Raw genomic sequence first — 25,891 nt, forward strand, 5'->3', positions numbered from 1 at the left:
AAGTTTCTCAATGTAGGTTTCCTGGCCTACAACTTGAGATGGTTGCATATTTACAGTTTTTAATGCAATTACACTAAGCCGTAATAACATTTTTAAAATCATTTTACAAATGAAATAGGGTACAATGTGCTGTAAAGCTTTAATAAACAAAAGTTTAAAAAAAACCCCAACAACTAATCAATGAGAATTGACATTGTTGATTAAAAGCTTTTTTATTGGTTACAATAACTCATGGCAACATATCAGTATCACCAAGCCACTGTACAAATACAAAAAAAGGTCTGGTGTGAAAAAGACTATAAAAATTATCTCATAACAAGTGATTATAATTTCACACAGTAGCACTGTAAAGAGAGTTATGATGGCACCAAGTCCCCGGTCTTTTAATGGCTTCGAACAAACAAATAAATAAAGAAAAAAAAACCTGAAATAAAAACCAGAATGTCAGGACAGTCGGCTGTAGTCAAAGAGCAGTGCAGTACTGTGGTGTTAGTGCAACAACAACAACAGAAAAATGAAATAAAAGAAGCAGGGGTGCACTGTCAATAAAACTGAAGCTCGATTACAGACTGAACTCATGCAGCGGCTACAGGACCAAACTGTCAGACACATGAAGGACGTTACTTATTCCACACTGAACCTCTGGCTGTGAGCGCGCACATGCGGTCAGTCTGCAACGTCAGCCGCCCTGATCGGTCGGAAAACTGGAGGGGAAAGAAGAAAAAAAAAATCCCAAACATTCGGGGAAGCAACACTGACGAAAAGCACCCTTGTTGGATTTACAGGTTTACTGTTCGACCTGCATGAGTGAAGTGCACAGGCACATGAGAGTGTTTCTGCTCCAGGATCCAGCGGCTAACAATGCAGAAATATACAGGCATAAAAGGTTTATTTACCGAATATCATAAGCGTCTCATACTGGCTGTTTCTCAGCTGTTAAGGGTCATGGGTTTCTTTTTTTTAATTTTTCATAAGATTCATACAGCAATAGTGAGAAACTGACACATTCAACATTTAGGGAAGATGAAAAGAAACATCCAACATAATACAAAGATACTATGTGATAGTAGGAAATAATCCTAGGCCATCATGAATTATGCTGTACCCTTTAAAACAGGTTTCAAAGGGTACAGCATTTTAAATACAGTTCTTTATAGTTTCCACACTATTACCGTTTCTAGTGAGGAAGGAAGAAGAGCAGTGGTGCTTTTTCAGCAAGCTGACCAGCAGCCCACAGCAAAACGTTGCTGTTCCTTTATGGTCAACGCAGCTGGAGAAAACGCCAGTCAATTCAGCAGGATTTTTCATTTATTTATTTTTCAAGAATAAAAAATTAGATTGTAAATGATTCTTTGAAACATTTTCTTTTAGCTTTGGTGTAGCTTGATATCCTCAATCAGCTCATGTCCAGGAGTCCAAATGTGTTTTCACTGTGAAGCTGGAACACTCAAAGTTCCCAGCAATGGTCAAGATTCTGGCCTGACCAGCTTTCCAGCTGAGAAAACTGCAGCTGCTAGATCTGCCATCCTGACCAAAGCAGCATCACTGCCAGGGGAGCCAATAATCAGATGTGGGTTTTTTCTTTTTTTCTTTTTTACTTTAAAATGATCCATTTTTCAGATTAGATTCAGTCACCTCTTAAAGAGGTAAAAATATTCATCCTGACAACAGAACATATACATTTGGTGATGACTGCTTTGATTAAAACCAAATTCCTGCTGCATTAGTGTTCAGAGACAAAAAAAAAAATATAGAACTAAAGAATGCAGCTCAAGTTACATTGTTACAGGTTAAGAAAACCCATAATGTCAAGAATGTACTGCTGATGGAGTTGAGAGAAAATTAGACCCAAAACGTTAAATGTTTCTCCAAGCATCTTCTTGTTGAACAGTCAGAGAGAGCGAGAGTACTCCCAAAATGATGTCCTGTCTCTTTAAATCCAAACCTTTTAGTCCTGTAATTAACACATGAACATCTGAATGTCTCTGAGCTTGGTAGAGGAAATGACACTTATGGTAAAAAGTCACTGAGAGACAGAAGCAGTCAGCCAATCAGATCAAACAGACTGGGGGGAAAATGACAGAGAAAGTTGGCACTTGATTAACGCTAGCAATGTTTTTTTTTTTGTTTTATTTTACAGACTAGTTTTCGGTTCACAGCTCAGGGTCTGTGGAGCACATTGGCACAGATGAATGAGGAAGTAACACTTGAACATCAGAATACACCCGGTCCATCTACCCACTGATATGCAAGACATTTCACATCCTACACATCTCTCCAGGATATCCTACAAACTATCCGCCGTTCACAACCATTCCCTCAGGATGAGTTATTTAACTTCAAAAGAAGAGTAAAAATCACACGAAACCTTTAAAGTGAAAGGTTGACCAGAACCACGGCTCTTTAAAAGAGGGAATAACTGACGGCTGAACCAACCAGAAATACAAACGTTTCTCTGTTAGTTGAAAGCAGATTTATACATACATACATTAAAAAAAAAATACAAAGAATAAAAGAAGTGAGGCATTAAGAAGTGGTGAGGAGTGGTGTGGTTTTCCTCTAAGCGTTCCTCTTAGTGTTCACTGGAATCAGTGTTTGCTTCTGCTGGGCGGAAAGAACGTTCTCACTCACACGGCTCCTGAATGCCACACTTTACAAGTCATTTCTGAGCCATGGTTCGAGTATAAAGACAAACATTTACTATGAACTTCAGACATGTCCCCTCAGGAAACAGGCTTTAGATATGGCATCTAGAAAACAAGGCGGCAAAGAAGGAAAGATTTCTCGTTGGATGAGTGAAAAATGGACAATCAGTGGAACGCATGAGATGTCTGATAGATTGGCTCATGGGCAGAGAAACTGATGGATTATTTGTAGGGTTGATAAACTGAAGGATGGCCAGATTGACAGATTGGTTTATAAACGAATGGATTAAAGGATGAATTGTTTGATGGACAGTCGGGCAGCTACTGGAGGAATTGGTGGATGCATTTAAAAATGGATGAATGGACTGAAGGATAAATCGGTTGGTTAGAAGAAAGGACGACACATGGATGACAGATTAATGGACAGATGTCCAAACTGACTGATAGATGAATACAACATTCCATTTACTTACACACACATATTTTCCACGTTACCAATAAGTCAGGGAAAAATATCGAGAGAAATATGTAATTTTTTCTGAATTTATCCGTACTTGGGGGAGGAGGGGGGGGAGAAATCAAATTCCAGACTGTAGGATCAATGTGGGGAGTTTGTGTAAAATAAAAGGAGAAAACATTTCTATTCTTCTTGGCTAATTTCACCCTCCACTTTGAACGACATGCTAAGGCAAAACGGAGACAGCAGTGCCTCGTCGCAAACCCTCCTCTGTCCGGCGCACACGCTTCAAAAGTTTAGAATCACAGACAGGCACCTGAGACAGCTGATAGGTCCAACTCACACAAGATCTGGGTTTTGATTCAAGGTACTTGAATGCAAAATGGATAACGAGAAACCTAAATATCACAAAATCTGTACTATACTACTGCTTGTGAGTGCGCTTTTAGCTCTCTATTAGGTGTAGGTTCTTCACTAGTTAAGATTAAATGTTTATAAAGCGTTTTTGGTGAGTTTAATTTTTTTTTTGTAGCAGGCTTGCTATGGCACTGGTGTGATTTTGAAGTGGCCAACATATTTTCTGCTGCTTTTCTCACACCTTGATGATAAAAAGAAGTTTGATCCTTCATTCAGGAGGGAAACAAATACTAAACTGACACGGCAAGCTCTGACATCTTTTTCCCGGTTTTCTCAGGATGCTACAGTCCTTCACAGTCCCAACAAGTCAGAGAAACTCTACTTTCTTTTTTTTGTCCTTGGGAAGAGTTGTGTCGGGATCGCAGGGAGACACCAGCTTCTGCTTGTTTTTAAGTTGCCATCACAATGTATATAAATAACCGAAGCTTGTCCCAATGTTGAAGGAAAGACGAATCTTCTGCAGATCACGTGAGGTAGGGCTATTACGACCTCCGTTTACCAGTCAAGCTGCAGCCGATTTGCATGGGATGGATGTGGTTGTCCCGACATTCAGCATTTCGATGATCTGAAACCACCGATCCGAAAGGGCGGAGGCCAAACCGAAGCCTCGGATCATTTCCTTCCCCGCCTACTGTAGCCTGAGCTTTAGCAGTTTCTACTTTGGAGTTAAAGCTTGATCCAGACAAAAAGAAGAAGAAAAAAAAAAGAAAAAAAATATCGGATTGAAGCTCCTCCTGAAATCTCAATCTCTTGATTCCCTTCCAAAACAAAATGAATATTCTGACTCAACTAATGCCAAAATAAAAACCTAAATATGCCAATAATAGTAACAATAGAAAAAAAATGTAGCCAGGCTAAATTTTGACTCGTAACTGAGTGAAAAGGCTTACTCTCATTTTCCTTTAATTAAAGTTTGCTAATAATGTTTCTGGCATTCTGCGGTTATGTCTATTTATCGTAAAACAAAAAGAGAAAGCAACAAAAACACCTCGATAGGCAAATGATCTACAAAAATATATACATACACACATTATATATGCATACATAATGCATATATACACACATAATGCTATACATATATACTGCCTTTATATATACATTTACATATTACACACCGATACTAATTTTGTTTTGTACTCATGGCCACAAATGCACTTTAATGCCCTTAAAAAGAAAAAGGAAATTTAAATGATCTTTCAGTTATTTTCATTAGGAATAATTTCATGGTTTCAATTTGACGACTTTTTATAAAGAGGTTTTTGTGGTTTTGTGACAGCTCTGCTGAGAAAAAATAAAAAATAAAAAGGTTGAGAAAATCTTCAGCTTGGAGGAGTGAGAAGGGCTTCAGAAATGCACTCCCTGCGGTCCAGCCCCAGCGGGTGAGTCGGGGCGGGGGGCTGCGGACCCAGGGTGGCGGGCAGTGATAGAGTACGTTAGACGAGACGCTGAATTTAGTTCCAGATCCGGAGGAAACTGTCCCAGGATCCGGTGGCCACGGCCATGCCGTCAGAGGTCACTCCTAAGCAGCTCACACGATTGTCGTGGCCGGCGAGGACGCCTGCAGGAGGAGGAAGACGAAGCAGAGCCACAGGCTGGTCACAGTCTGTACGTACAGAGGCTTACAAGGATTTCGTCACAAAGAAGTTTTAGGGTTAAACTTATGTTTTTAGATGAGTTTACTTGCAGTTCAATAGGAACTTTTTCACTGCTTTCACCTTCGATCCATATTAAAAATACTTTTTCTGAGACAGTGATCCATAAACAGACTACAGAGCAAATCAATTCAAAGCACAGACAGCTGACAAAGTCTTTGAATCCAGTTTAGAATAACCTCACTTTAAATCCTTTTCTTTTTCTCACAGATTTGATTTTAAGAAAGTGGCAACTTAGAGCTCTTTTTTTTTCCAACTTAATTCTTGCTTCTTATTTCACCAGATTTATAGAGTGAAATAGGAGTAGAAAGAAAAACCTTTACCTGGCTATCTGAAAAGGAAGAGCATTTACAATTAAAGACAGACTTTGTTCATCAACATTACGCTGTGGGAGCTGAAGCCTGGCTATTTGTCTCATACCTGCTCGGTCCCCTTTCAGAGTGTCCCACACGTTGCAGTTGAAGTCGTCGTAGCCGGCTAAAAGCAGACGGCCGCTCTTGGAGAAGGCCACAGAGGTGATGCCACAGATGATGTTGTCATGGCTGTAGGTCATCAGCTCCTGGTCGGCACGTAGGTCAAACAGCCTGCAGGTGGCGTCGTCCGAGCCTGTGCCGAACGCATTACCGTTGGGGAAAAACTGCAGAAAGAAAAAGAAACAACTGCTAAAACTTCAACTGTTCAGTTGGTGTTGTGCCTACTTCGCGTTGTTTTTTGTTTTGTCCAGAAAAAAACAAAACACAATCCTCCAAACTTGAGTTCGTCTGAGGCTAAAATTGCAGAACTCACGCAGACGGCGTTGATGTCAGATACGTGGCCGGTGAAGGACTGCCTGCACATCCCGTCACGGATGTCCCACAGCTTGGAGGTGGCGTCACATGCGCCGGACACAAAAGTCCGGAAGTCTGGACTAAGAGACAGGCTCATCACGTCACCTGTGTGGCCGGTGAAGGAGGTGGCCTGCTGGCCCGTCTCTATGTCCCATAATGCACTTTAAAACAGAAAAAAAGTAAAATAAAGAGTTAGAAAATGTTCTACTCATGACCCAAACAGTTTTTTTTTTTACTCTTAAAGAGACAAACCCAATGATACCAAAATATACCAGAACTAAATAAAAGTACAGCAGTTTTATCATGTAAATCCTGAAGTATCCTCTGTGTACTCAATGGGTGCTGCAGTGTTTTGAATGTGGGGTCTGCTCACCAGGTGGTGTCTCCAGAGCTCGTTAGTATCTGGGAGTCGTCCAAGAAGCGACAACAAGACAAATAACCTGAACATAAACAGAGAACCTGGATCAGAACAGAACTAAGTTTTCCTGAAAACACAATGTAAAATAAGTATTACTGCCATTGCAATCAGGAGAGACGAGACAAAATATGGCAAAGTGGAAATTCTTTTTTAATAAATCCCCCTACCTGTGTGTCCAGGTAGCTCTCGGGTGACTCGCACGTTGCCCTCACGGGTCTTCAGACTGTATATGGAGCAGATGTTGTCCAGGCCTCCGCAGGCCACATAGTTCCCAGAGGGGGCGTAGGCGCACGTCATCACCCATGAAGAACGCAGTGGGATAGCATGCATCTAAATTCAAACAAGAGTTAGTGACAGAAAACTGCAGCCTTCATACAAAGCTTAGAGTCCAAATAAAGGCTTGTGTCTTTTATACAAACTGCTTTGCACTCATTGCAACAAACTGCACCACCCATCTAGATCACAAAATCTGGTTTCTAAATCATGTAACAGCTTCATAGACAGGAAATGAAAATCAGGTTTTATTGCACTTGCATAATTTCACGACATTACTTCTAATTAACTTCTGATTCGTATTCCTGTGCAAAAATATAAAACAGCTTTATAAACTTTATCCCTCAAATTGCGGAGTCAAACATATCACAGTGAATAGTTATTTTTTGTAAAACTCATTATTTAAATAGCATGTTTTCTTGTTTTTAAACGCTGTATAGAATACTGCAAACGCTTCATTCTTCACTGCAATAACAATTTGAGAAAAAAAAAAAATTGTCATTTTAATTTTGCATTGTATTTTAACAATTTTTACCCATTAGCAACTCTGAAACCAAAAATGCTAAATGAATTTGACTAAACCCAAAGATGTCATAGGGCTGGTCAGAAAGATCCTCCATAACCTAATTATAAATAAACTTAAAAGTTTTGAATTTAGTAACTCAAACTTTTCCCCCCATACTCCATATGACCGAATACTATTGCAATAACCATTATTAAGCCCACACACCTTGTTTGTTGTGTAGCTGTCCCAGATGATCAGCTTTCCATCTTGCGAGGCACTGACCAGTAACCTAGAGGCAGGTGAAGCACATCAGCATGACACTCTGCTCATATTCACATCATCAAGCGCAATCTAAGCTACATGCACCTTGTTTATTACAAGCAATGAGTGGCAGCCACCTTAAACACTGCTGTGCTGGATCGTCAGCCTGGAGGTTAAAAAGCTTGTAACGTCACCAATCTCTTACTCCTCTTTTTCCTCTGCATGTCCTAACCCAAGTAACATTCAAACCTTCACTTATGCAAAAGCCAAAACTGTGGTTTACTTAATCTAAGCTGGGAGGAAAATTTGAGTAGGTAGGTGGGGGGAGAGGGCTCTAGATGGCGCAGATGCAGGAACAGCTGGAACCCCTCCCTCTCATCCTGATGGGGTGTTTCCGCCTCTCCGGGTAAAGGAAGTGGTTTGATGGTGCTGCAGTACAATCAAGAGGAGAGCCGTAGTCCTCAAATGTCAGTGGATGTATACTAAACAAATACGAGTCCCCTGGGGGTCACGTAGAAGGTGCTCGGCTCACTTATGCACACTCACACCTTCAACCGAACACACATCTTAAGGAGCAGCCACATAGATCAGGCCTTTACGTAAGTCCAAGTGTGCCATTAAGCACCACCGCATCTTTCAAAAGCATAAAAATATCATGTTGTATTACATTAAGGAGACTTTGTAGATTCATTAAGAAACACCAAAGCTTCTCACAGCTTTAAAGATTTGCCTAATATCAAACAAATGGATCAAAATCACTGGGGCATGTCTTGCTGATTGACATTCTTGTATTTTTTTTTTTCAGGCAAAGGCCTTTTTTTATCATCCTCTTTTAGTTGAAAAAAATATATACTTGTGTAATTTTGATCCAGATCAAATTAGTATATGCAGCTTGTGGAAACAAAAAATACTTTCTATGGCTCAAGATTAGTGCACTGCATGCATACTTATTGTGAACTATAATCCTAACTGTTAATTCTTGGTGCCTCTCAGTGTGCATATTTGCAGCAAATTGTGAAAAAAAAAAAGAAAAAAAGAAGCAGTTTATAAGATCTAGTTTAATGAACATTTAAAGACTACAGAATCTTGCAAAGTTAGATTAGCAAGAAAACAGCAGTAAAAACTGAGATCTTAAAAACTGCATCTGTAATAAGGTAAGCGTTTTCTGCCAAATGTCATTGCTATGCTCATAGCGAAGAGGTAAAACATTGCTAATGCCTTGTTAAAGTGATAGTAAAAGGTGATTATGGTAATATTAGTCATATTAGTAGAGAGGAGTGGGAGAACGGATGGAACTGATTGTTGTTCAGCCCCAGACCTGGGACTGTCGTCACTGCCACATTGCATTGCATTGAGAGAAAGAAAGAGTGACACAAACACACAATAGAGCAAAAGGAAAATATTTTATTACCACTAATTAGAAAAGAGTTTTATTTTTATATATATGTGCTTTAAAGTTATGCTGCACTACAAAGTACTTGAACCAGAACTTTTCATTGGTGCTTCTACAGCAGCTAAAGTACTCAGGATCATAAATATAGATGGAAGATGTACTTTTTTTTTTTTACTTTGCCTGGACTTTGGAACTGACTGTAGATAGATTGCACTAGAGCTGACTGAACAAATTAAGGCAGAAAATAGAGGAAGTAAATACTGCAAAAGCAAGAATCTAAACAGTCAAATCACAGCTTTTAAATGATTTTTTTTTAAAATACACAACTCTTGCAAAAACAAACAAAAAAAACAGATTAACATAAATTTCTACAAATGACAAAGAGAATCTTTACCTGGATTCACTTCCCCAGTGCATTGCATATATCTTGGCCAGGTGTCCCCTGAGAGTACGTCGTGTCCGCATCTGTATCCGGCCCACCGAGTCCAGACCAGCTGTGATCTGCATAAACACAGGAAGACGGGTCACTGGTTGCACTGGAGGGAAAGACTGATGCCAGAACTGGACACAAGCTGAGGCAGCAAAAACAGGATGATACTTAAAAATAAAAAAAAAAACATTAATACTCAGGATTTCCTGGACTTTTATTTATGTACAGTGAAGTTTACATGGTAAAACCACAAACTTCAAATATTCAATTACAATAAATAAATTACGTGGCAAATAAAGCATCGCTAACACCAAATCTTCTGAATTGGATTTTGATATGAACTTTAACTAGGCCAGTCCAACATTCAGCCTGAAGTGGTTCACTTCAAAGCCAGTAAAGTAAAGCAGCTTCTTTTGCAGGTAACTGGTGGAACTGGTTTGGTTCTTAAATACGGTCTGCTACCGATCCAGGGCTTAAAAATAAAAATATCCAGCCTCTTAAATCTATTTTGTGTGTTTGATCAGAATTAAATCACAACATATTGCTGAATGTTTATTAAAATTATCTTTAAAGAGCACAAAAATGTGCTTACCAGCCAAACAAGTAAAAAAAGTAAAAAAGCTGCTAAATGCACGACAAGTGAAAATGACCTCAATGTGGTTCCAATTTGGCTGCCCATGATTATTTATGACATACGCAAAGGTGGAGAACATACCAGAGGTGCATGTGCACAATGTTTTGTTTCAAAAATTAAAATAAAGCTCAACAACCTACAAGGAAAAGAATAACCATGTTCAAAAACTGATACGATCTTTAGCTACTCAGAGATTTTGATCTTAGGGGAGATAATCAGTGTCGCTCTCTCAAAGTGAAAGTGGATGTTAAAGAAACACGGCTAGAGAAGTCTTCGGTGTTTTGTACAAATACACAATTATGCCCGTAGTAAAACCATATTCATGCAAAATAAAGAGATCCAGACCAAAGTGGTTCCTTAAGCATGGAAAACAGAGAATTTCACTTGTGATATTTCTCTGATCACCAAATGATAAATCATCCAGTTCAGCGAAGCAATGTTTCATGAGTATTTCATTACTTTAAGCTGTTGCACCTGCAAACTGTAACGATACATTGAACACAGAGTATACTCATAGCATTATTTGAAAACAAAGGCTCAATAGGCAATTCTTTCACCGAGTTTGTTCACAAACTGTAGTTTAATACACAAATCATACATAAACATGTTTTAGGTCTGACTGAATAAAATAAGTTGTCATGATTTCCTATGTTGACCATCTTGGCTACGATTTGAACACACATCTAGTGAAGATGTGTCTATAATAATTGTTTTAATCACTTTTGAAATTGTGCTTAAACATTCTTACTTTCTTAGTTTTTAAGTTGTAATTTACTTTTTTAGTACATCTATACCAAAACATTTTCATTATTAACATTTCTGTGTTTTTAGGCTTTTTTTCTTGCAGTTTCTCTTTGCACTGTCACTCAACATTGGTCAGCTCTAATATACATTTTAACATTAATTGCAAGACATTTAAAATGTTCGCAATTCACAGTAGATTAAGTGGCAAGTCATTTGTCAGTACGGATGCACAGATACCGCATTTTTCCTAACCGTGTAGTAGTCGCCAGTTTTTACCGAGTTCCACTAAAAGTGATGCTTAATGCTCACTTTTAGTGTGTTTAACATAAATAGAATTAGATTTTTACTGCAGTAAATTGCTAGAAAATTGTTTACAGCCTTGTCACACCAGAACAAAGCTCTTACAATTAACTCATCTTCATTTGTAGGGAAGGAAATGTATTTTTCTATGCATTGTTGAAGACCCTGTATGCAGCTTGTTTCAGTGAGAAAAATTGGTTGACAAAATTACACATCATCTCAAAAAACAGCAAGAAAATGAGAAACAAAAAAATAAACACAGTGGTTTTTGTGTAAGTAGGTCCCTCACCTGTGACAGGGTGGAATCACTGCAGGCTTTCCTGGCATCCTATCAGGAGAAATCAAGAAGGAAGGAAACTCAAAAGTTGAGTAATGGTTTCAGCTGAAGCTGTGCGAGTCATTTCCAAAAGTTTTTATTTTTATTTTTAGTTGTTTTACCCGGATCTGGTTGCGTAGTTGCTCGGCTTCCTGCCGCAACTGTTCGAGCTCACTCATTGTCCCTGTGAGATGCGTTCAGGACACAGTCCGCTGTGAATGCTGGCTGGGTTGAGAAAATACACGAGCCTGCTCGTGCACACACTCACACACGAAACACTTGACCAGCTGACACCTGCAACACAGAGACAGAAATAATGTAAGTTCAACAGGTAAAAGGAATAGCAGCACTTCCATAAGACAAACAAAGGTTTCCTGTTTTGGTTGGGGAGAGCTGCGAGGGTACAACGCTGCCATCCAGTCCCACCAGGGGGATTTCAGGGGCTGGGTGGCAGCCTGGAGGGTGGTCTATCTCTTCAAACACCCTCACTCTGGTTCAAAAGGCCATCTGAACTGGGCCCTGACCTTTCCTTACTCAATCAGCCTTTTGTGTCTTCGCATCGCGCTGCTGGCATGGCCCACCACTGTGCATGCGAGCTCCAAACGAGTGTCTGTGCATCGTGTGGGCCGATCTGGACGGCGTATTAGACAATATGTACAACAGAAACCATTTGAGAGCGAGAGTACATTATGTGAGCACATCTAAGTGTGTCAGATTAAGCATTCATTTGCAAACGCATGCTTGTGTATTTATGCATGTTCAAGTTGCCACTTCCTTTACCTTGGGGAGCCTGAATGTGGGTCACAAAGCACTCAGAAATTCCTCTGAGATGTTTGCACTTCCTCGACCCTGTAGTCTGCTGATTTTCCACCCCATTTCAATGCAATCCACAAATCCAATGTACTGACATTAAATTTTTAGATCCATATTCAATAATTCAACTATTGGGGCCAACACAGGCCTACATATGTCCATAATAAAACACTTGCTCATTATAGATTAGCATAAATGTGAATACTTTCATAATTCTTCAAAAACTAGTCCAGATCAGCCATTTTTAAAATGTCTGAAATCCACTGATGTAGCCTGTTGCTCCTCTCAGCTGACAAGATGGATTCAATGGACTGCTCTTTGTGAGCTCATTTATTTAAGCCTTTGCTGAGGCATTGCAATGCATTCAGCTGCCCATGACAACGTCACTGACGCATCCGAGGAGGAGCTCAGCATCAGCCTGAATCGGAGGCATCTCTACTCTAAAACAGCCATCCATCTGTTATGCACATCTATATGCCTCCATAGGCCGAGGCATCACACAGGGCTGCTTGTGCTCATAATGGGTTTAGAAAGCGCTTTTGTTAAACAATACTGCAATGAGTAACATAACAGTACACATTCAAGAGAGATGGTGTTGATAGTGGTGGTGATGGTGGAGAAGGACTTCAGGCAACACATGCTCTGATTTCAGAAACTACATGAAAGGACTTGCTCACATTATGAAGAAACTACTGCTCAATTAGAAGCAAAAACAGGAAAGAGTCGCCAGATGAATTATCCTAGAAAGTTTTAAGTTGCAGTTTCATTAACAGTAATAGTTCTACAAAAAGAGGGAAGAACATGAGAAAGTCAAGAGGCACAGATAAATCTTATACCACTGTACTGTCACAAAGGTTTGCTGGCTATATTTCTTGATTCAGGATGTTGTCGATCCTGAATATTTTTATTCCACTTGATTTCCAGGAGTTCACTCAGAAGGGGTGTAACAAAGCTGGGCATCACAGAGAATTTACCCCCAAATTAAATAAAGTTTAGATAAGTAAAGTTCAGGATATAGGTGCAGGATTTACCCCAGAAAACTTGCTAAGCCCTGTGCTTGGGGCACCAGGACAGTCATTCATCCAGCCGGCCACCATGTTTTTCAGTTAAAAAATGTTTAAAGGTGACAGGGAATTTCAAAATATCACTTGATTGTTATGCATTTTTGGAAGACATTATTGAAAGATTAAATACCTAAATAACAAGTAGAAAATCTTAAAAAGAGGACATAAAAACTGAGGGAAACCCTGAGGTGGGTACTATCTATTGTTTTATAAAAGAACGGACATCTTTAAAGGAACCAAAGCTGCCTTCATCATAGATATTTATACAAAAATATACAATAACTAAGACCTATGCTACTAAAATAAAATTATAAATGTATTCCTTTACTTCCCTCTCTGTATTTTTCATACATCTAGCAAACCCATTTTCATGTGGAATTCTCCTCTTTCTTTTAACATGTCCTACATGTTTTTAATTCATTTAGGTATCATTTTCTTTTTTTCACCCTTTTGTCTCTCATTACATTTATTTCCATCGCTTTTTAACATTCTGTCTATTTTTTCTGTTTTACTCCTGTATGCAGTACAACTTAATTAGGGAGCATCCATTTTTCAGATTTGAGTTACTTTCTGTTGCTCGAAAGCTTACGGAAATGCAAAGAGTAGTCAAAGGACGCTGGTGATACAGGAAAAACAAAGACAAACAAGGATGCAAATAAAAAAGGGATAACGGAAATGTTGAATATTTTCCTAAAGTATAATAAAAACCCCTTAACAAAAACAGAGGAAGTAAATATATATATATATATATATATATATATATATATATATATATATATATATATATTTTTTTTTTTTTTTTTTTTGTCTGTATAGATGGAAACGGGTGTAAATCACATTTGCAATAATAACAACTTAGCTTGGTAGTTAATTTCCATTTGTTCTTGAACAAATTTCCCACATGCAACTGGCCAATAGTTTTGGTTAAAGAAACAGGCTAAGTGAGCAAAAAGAAAACTGAATTTGTTCTGCCACTTTTCCATTTCAAATTCAGCTTATTCATATTTTGTCAAGTCACAACAAATGTGATTCTAAGGCATTTCACCATGGCTCAACAGGCTCAAATAATTCAGAATATCCATGACTCAACCTTTTTTTTAAATCATTTTATTAAGAAGTTTTTTTTTTTACCCAACTTCACCTTCCACCAGTATCTTACTCTACATTACATTCTAAACATCTCCCACTTACTGAGGAGTAAACCAAGTACATTTTGGTATGTCATAGCATGAGTTAAAGAATCAAAGGGGTGTCTCTGCCAGGTGTGAACTTGTTCCTACTGACGAAACATCAGGAGAATGGAGGAAGTGATATCAAGATTCCAGTAAGGTGGAAATTAATAATCTACGTTCTGGTCAACCAGTTAATGTCATTTAAATGTAAAGCGTCAATATTTACCGGAATGTCACTGACTTATAGCTTTTGTCCAAAAATGTAATTATAGCAACATCGGAGGTTGCATTTTATGGTTAATTTGCTTACTTTAGATAAACATTTTAATCCAGTTACATTAGACAAAAACAGAACTTCACCCTAAATGTTTATCACTCTGTGACCAAAAATACAGTATTTGATATTGTGTTTCTCCTATTTGGTTCTCTATATTTCCCATCAATTATTAAGAACTGTGACAGCAGGCAGTCAATGGAAAAAATACTTTTACAATAAGAGTTTCCTATTGCAAGAGCTTAACAATATTTAGATACCAAACATTAAAGTTAGGCATCTAAACCACATGAGACCATATTTATTTAAAGGACCATAAGTCTAGTTTAAAACCCTAATTTATTCTTAATTGTAATAATAATAAAAAAAGAGTAATATCACTGAAGTCATGTCAAATGTTTCAATTTCACAAAATCAATTTTTTTCAAACCTTAGTTTAAACAAAGTCTGTATAATTTAATGGAACCTAAACTGCCTGGATTGGAGACACTTAAACATAAATATAAAAGTTTAATCTATATCAGAATTTAATCTAATAAAAATTTGACACAAGTGAAGAGTCTAATTTTACTAGACACAAGTGAAGACAAAGTAAGATCCTGCACACTGCCTGTCAGCTGGCTAAATAAAAACCCTACAATTTCCCCCCAGTTAGTAGAAAAATAAAAATCACAACATTTGCAGAGCTATGTAAGCGTCAACGATAGCTTACACATGGATGGACGTTTTCTGACATCAATAAAAATTACATAAAAGCTTAAGACCATAAACAGGTGTAACCTTGTAATTCATTCATTTTGTTTACCACCTGAAATCAATAAACATGCAGAACATTTAACCGCTTTTTTTGTGTGTGAAAACTAATCAGAGCATTTGATTAACAGTTCAGAAAGCAAACATAGCTAATCTAAAATAATTGAAAACTCTGGTCATTTTTTTGTTTCTTTTCTATATTTAATCATTAAAAAAAACTACTTATCTTTTTAAATGATCCTTACATAAATCGTTTACAGTTACTCCAACAAACAAGAACCTGTTCTTAAACAGGAGACTTGAAAATTTTGACATATTCGGCTGTTTTTTGATACTAGACCCAGCAAAACTAGTTACCACTTGTTGATGACATGATGAAACCAGCAGATTGACGACATGATTCACTGGGTTACTTCACAGCTTCAGACAAACACCGGACTCCCAACCACAGACAAAAGCGTAGTTAAAAATCACGTTAAATTAAATAAAGTGTGTTTTCCCAGGCAGATGTAGTGGAGATGCGTCTGTGGAGCCTGAGGCAGGGCCCCTGTCACACCACCAGTTGATACTGATAGGAAGGCGGACTGTGTATTAATTACTAAGAAACAGGGGGAAAAGCTGCGTAGAGGCCTGCGCAACAAGAAAACTTACTGAGAGAAAAGCTGGTTAACAAAAACGTAAATACAAGTAAAAAAAATAAAAATAAATAGTGACAGTTTTCTTGCTCGTAGTTTCCGCCCTACAGGCGGTAAAAGGCCGCGTTTTGGACAGCTGAGGATTTTGTAGGCAGTAGAAAGCTTCAAGGAGGGGAAAACACAGAACTGAGCCATTAAAAAGCCTGGGAGCAGTTATTTCAACTGCCACAACCGCTGCCGACGGGGACATTTCATGGTTCTGGGCAATTCTGGACTCCACCGATACTGCGAAAACAAAAATAAACCCGCTCCGAGCAAAAACAGGAAATAGCCTTCAAACACACGCGCGCGCGTGCACACACACACACAAACAAACAGAGAGAGAGAGAGAGACAACCAAAATACCAAATACGAGATTGCACGTCCTCACCTGAAACAGAGGCGTTTGGGCTCAGTCCTGTTCCTTCAGTCCGAGTCGCACCGATATGTTTTCACACGACAGCCATGGCCTCAGCTGGAAGAGGGCGGGGGGAGACCGTGGAGAGGAGCCGCGTTAATTTCCACACAATTTAATCCGCTTTCGGGGTCAGAAGGGAGCACCCACTCGGATCGGATTTGACTGAAAATTTCACCAAGCAGGCTAATCACCACACCCATGAAAGTGGGAACATGGCAACAGCCTACATTGGGGGGTGCAGGCGAGCTTACATGCTTCGTATTTTAATTTATTTCATCATAAAATCAGAATGAAAAAAACGTCCTGGCTTTAAATCTATGTATATTTAAGTCAGTGATGAAAACAGGCTTTTTATTCGACTACTTTTTCTTGTTGAGCATACTCGGAAAATGTCTGAAAGTGTTTGTGTCCCCTCCCACTAAAATGGTACAGTCTGCCAGCCCCTCTACAAAAAGGAACCGACTGGGATACAGGAAACAAATATTAGAACTCTGAAACTGTTTTAAAATAAAAAGTAGTAAATAAAGTAGGAGCAGTTGTAATGTTGCAACACTTATGGTTTATTTATTCATAAATACGAAAAAAAATCCTTAAAAATGCAGCACATTTATTTGTTTCTTTTAAAGCATCACCTATGTGTATTTTTTCTGTAACAAGTGATCATATCACACACAGTAAGACCACACCTGGGTAATGAAACATAGATTTTCACTGCCGAATTTCACAAAATGAGAAGTTTTAAAATAGGGCATGAGAGAAATCACTGCTAATTCTGCTTTTTATGCTGACTTGAGTCAGTGACATCACACAAGGCAGGAGAAGGTCAATTCTGCCCTTTAATAAATGATACTACTATTTTACCTCCACCCTTTCCATTCCACTTTTATGGCTGTAAACAAACCATTTTGTTGTCAGAGTTCAACTGCTGATTGGTGAGTAGAAGGGGAGACTTTTGAAAGAAGAATTTGATTAAAAACGCGACACTAAATGCTTGTGGCAAAACAAAAACAAAGATTCTTAAAACAATTCTGATCAATTGCCTTACACTTTATGTGAGGTTACCAGAGGCATGTGAATGTTGATCTGGGGAAGAAAAGAACAAAACAAATAGAAAAGGTGATTGAGTTCACAGCAAGTGTCTTAAAATTGAGATCCTTTACCTATTGGGTAATCATAGTAGTAAGAGAGTGCAAAGGTCTTATACTGAACCTCTCATAATGGTCACACTTAAAATACAACCATAATAATAATAATCAAATCAATATCAAATTTCTGCCCAATTACCTGTTTTTGCAACCAAATTCTTTCTGTCACTCTGGAGTTTTTATAATCTCATTGTACATTTGTAAAGACAAACACTACCAAGCAAGAAACAACGGTTCCCTACAAATTGACTTCCATTTTTATTACTGCAGCTGATATTTATTTATTTTTAAAACAATGGTTACAGTTATAATCTTGCGGATGGAAGCTCGGTCCAGAATAAAGGGCTTTTTCCCATTGATGTTTAATGTTCCTACTCCATCTTCTGTCTATTGATAGACTTCTGGTTATGCCATGAATAATGACACTTCCTCATTGTGTCCGCTCAGGTCACAAAACATTTAAATCTTTGCATTTTCTCATGTTCTACCACCGTATTATCCAAACACTCGATACCAGTCTCTGCCATTCAGGTTTGGTGTACAGAGCAGGTGTCACCCTCTTTAAAGAAAGTCATGAGCAGAAGAAGCTTTGAGATTTAAATTTTGTGTAAAATTTAAACAGTAGTTTAGCAAGACATCTGAAATGCAAAAATAAAGAGTTAAATAAGCTATATGAGTTGCAGCTTCAACTCATATAAGCCAGACCTTATATGTGACTTAGACAAAGCTTTAAACATAAAACTGTCACCAACCTTTTAACTTAGTTGTCTTGTATAAAATAAGCCTTAGACTTGCACAAAACGCAACCTAAAGTTTTTACCTAATCTGAAATGAACTAGAAAAACCTTATTAGTTTTCTTCATCCACGTTCAGATATTCTGGTGGTTACAAAAGAATGAAAACCAATACCTAAAGTTATTTATAAGTTAGCTTTAGGATAAAATCCAAAATATGCAAATGTCTAATTTTGCATGGCGCCAGGAGACAGCTGTGCCGCTGTGTGCTTAGCCTGCATCGAGCGCATTCAAAAGGATCTCTCTCTATCTCTCTCTCTGCTTTAGGATGGGATGAATTTTTTATAGGGCCTATGAAAGGGAGCAGTGGGATAGGCTTTTCCAAATCTCTGCACGAGCCATAATCAATTGAGGGAGGATGAAAGTTTCACCAGGCCCTAGTTTCCTTTGGGAGATGCATGGGGTCAGATTAAGTCTATTTGAATTCACTTACACAGCGGTGGTTTAGGTGTGTCTCACCAATTTACCCCTAAACAGATTAAGAGGATTAGAATTAACATGATAGCAGATTATGTTAGAATGGGGTTATTATTAATGCATCTTGGATTATGTGGCTCTTATCCTTGCAAGCATCACTGGCGAAAACTAGTAAAGGGAGAACAATTATTTAGTTTTTGCACCACCTTAAATACAATACACCACAAAATAAGACACCACGTCTTGTGCTCTGAGAGTCCAGTAAGCAGAATAAGAGTGAATTTCATCAGCCAGTCAGTGTCACAGTCAGCAAAAGCATCTCATTGGCCAATCAGGTTCCCTGGTCTATTGCTTGGCAACCAAAAGGAAAGGAGGTAGGGCAAATTGGCAATTTAAAAATAGCACGTCAATGGCCTTGTGTCTGGAAAAAAAAAAAGAAAAGAAAATACGTGGGGAAGGCTATTAATAGCAGAGTGGGACCCATGACGGGCATTGTATACAGTAACACATTTGTAATGTGGCTTGCGTGTGAGACAATGTATTTGCATGGATGCAAATTTAGCAAGTAGCAGAACTCAGCGACGCACAAAATAACAGTGTTGTGGATAAAATCACATCATTTGAATATGATGGTTGTTTTTATAGGGTTCATTGGAAACATCTCATGTTATTTTTCTCATGCTATTTTCCTCCCAAAATGGTCTACAGGTTTCTGCAGTGTCCTGCTGCTGGTTAGATGCTGCTTTGCATAAATGCAAAAAAAGAAGAAACTTTTGCAAATTAGAATGCATTAACAGTTGTTTTGTTCGTGAACAGGTTTGCAAGTTAAAAGGCAATTTAGGACTTGGTCTTTCACATAAATAGGCATATAATAATATCTGGTATTTTCATTTGATTTATTAATTTTGTTTTTACTTGAAGAACTTCTAAGAGTCAGGTATTGAGCCAACATATTAAACACATTAACATTTCACCACACAGTAAAGCATGTTTCTGAAGTCACTGATCTTCAGAGCAAACCATTACCAAATATCTTAGGAATTGTGAATTTTCAAAGATGACAGCAGTTCATACTTGACCAGACCAAATAGAAATAGGAGAACATTTTCAACGCATGATTTATCTGCATGTTATTTTTTTTCTCCACTCCTGGTGACACCGACCGCCTTCACGTAATACTTCCAGTGTATCAAAGAAAATTAAAAGGTGGAGCAAGAGTAGAACCTTAAAAGGCTTTATCTGGGCCGTCTTATCCACCAGACATCTCTCGGGGAGGCTGGCCGTTGCCAGAGTAACCATCATAAATGGCAAGTGACGTCAAGAAGGTGGGAGAAACACCAGGGAGAGCCGGAGCTGCTATGCATTATGGATTATTGAAGAAAGGATCCTCTTGAAGTGTGCAAAGTGACTTAAAATATGCGTGCCTTGCTGAGGTTTCTACACCCGTCTTCTCTTTTTTATTCGTGATGGGGAAAATGGAAGATGACAGTTCCAGCACTGTATTTGCTGACTATCAAACCTTTAAATATATATATATTATATATATATATATATATATATATATATATATATATTATATATATATATATATATATATATATAATTTGTTAACATATTTTAACAAGTTGAAGTCAAAACTTCAGCTTGCAACAGTGTGGTTTGTCCGTTCAAATTCAGACTCTTGATGGGAGATTGGTTGAATAAATGAAAAACAAAATAAACTACGAATCATTCTACGAGTACCATAGGTTTAGTTCTTCTATAATTTGATTGTGTATGGGAGGGTCATAGAAGCAAACCTCCTTGTAATAGTCAGCTTTTTTCAAGTCCTTTTAGGCCTCAAGTGTAGCCTATATGTGAAAGAAAATTATCCCTTGTGATTAAGATTGTTTTGGCATGCAGGAATAATATTTTTTCATCAATAAAATCCATTACAATTTCCCAGTTTTTCTTCTAAAATGCCTCATGTTACAACTTGGACGGAATCAGTGAAGCGAAGATGGAAGTTTTTTTTTTTTTTTGCACGAGAAGCTGTAGAGGAAATGAACAAAGTGAAGAAGTGAGATTACTTCATGATAGGGGAATCCCAGATGCTTCTGTAAAAATCACAGGTCGACAGCCAACACAAAGCATAACAGGGTCTGTTTCCAAAAAGTGAATTTTACAACTTGTGAAGAGAGGGGGAGAAATTAGAGGAAGTGAGGAACAACCCTGGTGTGCTAATGCCACCATTTTCAAATGCCTCCCATCATTGCTGCACCAATATGAGATGATCATTAATTTATTAACAGGAGCTCATAATTATTTTTGCTTGACATTTTGGTGCACCACAGGTTGTGAACATGGAATAAGATCAGCATATTACCTCTTAACTACCTGAAAGCCAAACACAAGCCTTCATAACAGATAAATCAAGTAATTGGACAATCTTTCCTAAAACACCTAGAGCTCATATTGGCAGTTGTTTAAGCTCAACATGTCTCCGTTTTAATTCAATGGTTTTACGACAGCATATTTTAGAAAAATCTGTTTTTCAAAGCTGTGGCAGTACAGACGAGATGACTAAAATCTCACTCATGCTGAAACTGTGCAGAAAAGAAAACCTAGATAATTAAAAATAGTTGAGACTTTTCTACCTTTTTGCAGAGAAGATGAGACGCAGAGGAAGTGGACTGCATAAGTCCTGAATGACATGGACTGTGAGACGCACACAGTGCTGTGGTTTCGCTTCTTCTTTTCAGCTGTGAGTGGAGTAGATGCTGCTGGGAGAGGTCATAAATAAATGGAGAGTAAAAGCAGAGCTGGTGTATGAGTGGAGAGCAGCGGAGTGGGAGGGTGAGAACACTGGGGGTGGGAAGTGGGGCATGGGGGAGTGGAGCTGGAGTAGTATTTTTATTAAAGAGACAAGAGCTGATTTCATCAGTTCTATTTAACATTATCTCACAAATATGGACTTGTGTATACTTTTTCCAAAAACCTTAAATCATAACTTGTGAAATGGACATTTTTTTTATCTTGAACATTACACAATTTCGATGATCACAAGCAAATGTTCCAAATGCTATATTAAGAATAAGCCAAAGCAAAAATCTTTACGTGTATTTTGAACTGAATTGTACCCTTATGAGTCAGCTATATGTAAACTATTTCCTTTTGATCATTGAAATCAGTCAATAACTGTGACTGGTATTGGTCATTTTTCAGTCTGCTTTGCAGATTTACCATCAGGACACAAGATAAATTTTAACTCGGTTTACCTCTGGTAGTACACATCTTTGGCTACAACAGGTGTCACATTGTAATATGCCACCTAAATAGGAACTTTAAATGTACATGGCCACTTCTCTCTTGCACTTCAGGTTGGAGAGAAGCACCAAGTAATACCGTGCTCAGGATGTAATTACTGCTTGTATTCTGAACAAGTAGTACCTTTAGGTGAGTGTTAAGTCTATTTATGAGGTTAAAAATACTAAAAAAGACTATTTTCTGCTATCCAACCTCAGAATAAAAGCATAGTCTAAAAAGTCTGACTTGCAGCAAAGTTTCTGTGTATTTTTGTTCTTTAAGAAAGGTTTTTGGGGCAATTTCACAGGTAATTTTACACTGTAAACCTAATTTCCATACAAAGCTAATTATTTCCTCTCTAATATAAGACTCCCAACAGATGTAAGTTTCACTACTTTATTAATACCGATAAATTAAAGCATAGTTAAACAAGGCCACGTCAATGCTAGTTTTTTAGTTTGATGTCATTTTAAAACTTAAAAGGACAGAAACCACATTTACATCCATAAATTTTTATTAATTTCAATAGCTTTTTTAATGCATTGTATATTGTAAATAGACCAAACAGCAAATGTGTTGTTCACTACATTCATAAACCAATCACAAGCTCTTTAAAGTCCAGACATTATTCCTCCATAGTTGATTTTTCAGTTTTTTGTTTACAGTATAAAGAATCAGATAGACATTCAGTTACCAGGATGATATTTAAGTGCTTGTAGAAAATGTGTACATTAACATTTTCTGAGAACAGCATTTGACCTTTAAATGAAAATTACAAAAATTTATTTCAAATCCAAAATTTGTATCATAATTCACAGCTAAATACTGCTCCAAAATGAAAGTTTTGGTTAATGTACAGACTTTTCTAAATGCAAAGACAATTGTTTCACAGTAGTTATCATAAAAACTACATTGATTTAGTGTTACTAAAATTAACTTGATGGCTTCACTCAAACTTAATCCCCTGAGCCAGAGGAAGATCCTTGCTGTAGTTAATTGTGCACGTTGAGCGCCTCATGTACTGCTTCCAGGAATCACTGCCTGATTCTCTTCCACCACCAGTGTGCTTCTCACCACCAAATGCTCCTCCGATCTCAGCTCCGCTTGTGGGAATGTTGACATTCACGATACCACAGTCAGACCCTTTAGGCCCCATCCAGCGGAAAACTCTGCCCATATCTTTGGTGAAGATGCTGCTGGACAGACCCTGCTTGACCTCGTTGTTCCATGCAAATGCCTCTTCTTCTGTCTTGAACTTCAGGACATAGAGAATGGGGACGAAGGTTTCGGTGTGGACAATGGGTGAATCATGAGGCAGACCTGTAATGATAGTGGGCTCCACATAGTTTCCAGGACGATCCATCACTTTTCCACCACAAACAACGGTACCCCCCTGCTGCTTGGCCTGCTCAATGGCAGCCAGATACTGCTCCACAGCTTGTTTGGTGTGCAAAGGACCGTAGAGAGTTTTTGGGTCCCAAGGATCTCCAATCCGAACTTGTTTGTAGGCTTTAGATATCCTCTCAACCACCGTGTCATGGATGCTCTCATGGAGCATCAGCCGCCTGGTTGTGGTGCAACGTTGGCCGGCAGTTCCTACAGAAGCAAAGACCGCAGAGGGAACCACAAGGGACAGGTCTGCATCGTCAAACACAATAATGGCATTGTTCCCACCAAGCTCCAACAGCTTGCGTCCAAACCTTTCCTGCACCATCATGGCCACAAGCTTGCCAACGTGGGTACTGCCAGTGAACGACAGGAGATCCACACGTTCATCCTTTGCCATGGCAGTACCAATATCTGCACCACCACAGGTCAATGAGCAGATGGCTCCAGGCAGATTGTTTTGTTCTAGCACCTCAGCCACTATTTTAGTAACTGCAACACTGGTGAGAGGAGTGGTTGGGGCGCCCTTCCAAAGGCAGACGTTGCCACAGGTCATCGCAATCGCATTGTTCCAGCCATAGACAGCCACAGGGAAGTTAAAGGCGGTGATTATTCCGACGAGCCCAACAGGGTTCCACTGCTCCAGAAGAGCATGTCCGGGTCTTTCAGAGGGAAGGATGGGTCCACCAATCATTCTTGACAGGCCGACAGAGTAATCACAGACGTCAACATACTCTTGAACTTCTCCCACTCCTTCAACAAAGATCTTACCCATCTCCAGAGAAACTAAACTTCCAAGAGTTGTGATTTTCTTTCTTAATGCATCCCCTATCTGTCTGACAATCTCCCCTCTCTTTGGAGCTGGAATATCTGCCCACACCTTCCAGGCCTCCCTCGCCTTCTGAACAGTCACTTCATACTCTGCCATAGTAGCTTGAGTAACTCTGGCTATAGGCTCATTGTTGGCAGGGCAGTAGGATGTGACCACTTCCCCACTGCCTCCCCAGCTCCCATTGTAAACACCCAGGTTGTCCTCTGACAAACCCAGCTCCTTTAGCCATGAATATTGGGGTTGGTTGATGAGGAGACTCGACATGGCTGCTGACTGGTGGCAGCGAACAGATGCAAATTTCTTTCTTAAAAGAAGCCTGCTGTGCTGGGCAAGGGTCAGAATGAAGCAGCGCTGCATTGATGCTGAAAAACAAGATCAGAGTTAAAAATTAATTTAACATGTCGGATGGCATTCAGAAGTAAATCATCTATGAGAACAATCAATGTATAAGGTTATGATTTAACTCACAATGTCCACAAGAAAAACTATGCCTCCGAAATCCTAAAATTGAAAGTTAAAGTTAAAATATATACATGTTTTAAAGAAGAATCAGACAATGTTTGCCATGTCACAATAAAAATACAAGTTGCAACATTTTATATTATTTCTTATTTTAAAACTCTTTTTCCACTGTCACAACAATCTCACAAATCTTGTTAAACATTAAAATATCAGTCACTAAAATCTAGATCAAGTGTATAAGTGACAGTAAAAGTCCATTATACAAGCCCCATAGAATATTATTGGAAAGCAAAGGATGAGGAATCCACTAAAAACTGCACACATAATTTGCAGATAAAATGACAATGCTGTGCAGGAAATGGTGCAGCTCTAGCTTACAATGGAAACCAGCCTTTCTTAAGACTCAAGTGCAATAATGTTTGTACATTGTCAGTATATTTTGCACTTTATATCGTATGTCTAAAGATGCTATGCTGGTTTGAAAGAATATTAATACATTTTTCTGCTTTTATATCACTCATGCAGTAAATTAACATTTTTTAGAACATTGTAATTCTAAAGCTTTTCATTTCAGAGTTTGCATTATCATAGTTGCAAAACGCCTCTGTCTGAAACCTCTTAGCGGGTTTTAGAACCATACCTTTTTTTTTTATCTTTTTTATTTCATTTTATGACGCACCAAATTACTCAACCTAATATACCAAGACTACAATAAATGTTGTCTTTGACACATAGGCATCCATGCTATTGAATAAGTAAAGGAGCTACCCCTTAACTGCAGCATTTAACTGCAAGATAATGCTGCAATTTGTGCGTCTTCAACTCCAACATGTGTTTTTCACTTGATACGTTTGCGCCATGAGGCGAGTTCATAGCATAGCGTGGACTCAAAGGTCTCCAGGTTAACAAACTCTAACTTCGCTGGATTGCTACACGTCCTGCACATGAAGCATTTGCAAGTTAGCTTATTCCCTAAAATTCAAGTTAATGGTGTTTGTTATCACCTTTTTACTCACGCTGATATGAAGTCGACTAGGCCACGTCCACTCCAGAACAGGGAAGTACTCACGCTCACTTAACGGAAGCAGAATTGTGCAGGATTCTGATTGGTCGGCTACTCCGACGCACAG

General features: G+C 38.5%; 2 protein-coding genes across 6 annotated transcripts; both read right to left on the reverse strand.

Annotated features, from left to right (window-relative positions):
* Positions 1-193: 193 nt before the first annotated feature.
* LOC129370277 (guanine nucleotide-binding protein subunit beta-4) lies at positions 194-21,545 on the reverse strand. Of its 2 annotated transcripts, XM_055046153.1 has the most exons (11): positions 21,433-21,545; positions 16,414-16,497; positions 11,395-11,566; positions 11,246-11,284; positions 9,243-9,349; positions 7,420-7,483; positions 6,584-6,746; positions 6,372-6,438; positions 5,958-6,159; positions 5,592-5,808; positions 194-5,077 (listed from the first exon to the last, which is right to left on the reverse strand). In XM_055046153.1, exons 3-11 carry the CDS (start codon positions 11,449-11,451, stop codon positions 4,971-4,973), a joined length of 1,023 nt encoding a protein of 340 aa, XP_054902128.1. In that variant the 5' UTR covers positions 11,452-11,566; positions 16,414-16,497; positions 21,433-21,545; the 3' UTR covers positions 194-4,970. The 2 variants fall into 2 exon arrangements, with proteins under 2 accessions (XP_054902128.1, XP_054902119.1); XM_055046144.1 differs by lacking the exon at positions 21,433-21,545 and having other exon boundaries at positions 16,414-16,644.
* A 1,032-nt stretch (positions 21,546-22,577) lies between these two features.
* Positions 22,578-25,855, reverse strand: aldh7a1 (aldehyde dehydrogenase 7 family, member A1). Of its 4 annotated transcripts, none has more exons than XM_055050917.1 (3): positions 25,778-25,855; positions 24,768-24,800; positions 22,578-24,661 (listed from the first exon to the last, which is right to left on the reverse strand). In XM_055050917.1, exon 3 carries the CDS (start codon positions 24,654-24,656, stop codon positions 23,028-23,030), a length of 1,629 nt encoding a protein of 542 aa, XP_054906892.1. In that variant the 5' UTR covers positions 24,657-24,661; positions 24,768-24,800; positions 25,778-25,855; the 3' UTR covers positions 22,578-23,027. The 4 variants fall into 4 exon arrangements, with proteins under 4 accessions (XP_054906892.1, XP_054906900.1, XP_054906908.1 ...); XM_055050925.1 differs by having other exon boundaries at positions 25,766-25,841; XM_055050933.1 differs by lacking the exon at positions 24,768-24,800 and having other exon boundaries at positions 25,778-25,848.
* Positions 25,856-25,891: the final 36 nt, after the last annotated feature.

The sequence above is a fragment of the Poeciliopsis prolifica genome, unplaced genomic scaffold (assembly GCF_027474105.1).
Source record: "Poeciliopsis prolifica strain line A6 unplaced genomic scaffold, Auburn_PproV2 SCAFFOLD002, whole genome shotgun sequence".
NCBI lineage: Eukaryota > Metazoa > Chordata > Actinopteri > Cyprinodontiformes > Poeciliidae > Poeciliopsis > Poeciliopsis prolifica.

What these genes read in the sequence shown, in the direction of transcription:
- LOC129370277 (XM_055046153.1), bottom strand. Translation starts at nt 11,451, where the DNA reads ATGAGTGAGCTCGAACAGTTGCGGCAGGAAGCCGAGCAACTACGCAAC. An exon ending in AGAGCTACCTGGACACACAG is followed by an intron (nt 6,439 to 6,583) that starts GTAGGGGGATTT and finishes GTTTATGTTCAG; the next exon opens with GTTATTTGTCTTGTTGTCGC. An exon ending in TCTGAAAGGGGACCGAGCAG is followed by an intron (nt 5,078 to 5,591) that starts GTATGAGACAAA and finishes CTCCTCCTGCAG; the next exon opens with GCGTCCTCGCCGGCCACGAC.
- aldh7a1 (XM_055050917.1), bottom strand. Translation starts at nt 24,656, where the DNA reads ATGCAGCGCTGCTTCATTCTGACCCTTGCCCAGCACAGCAGGCTTCTT.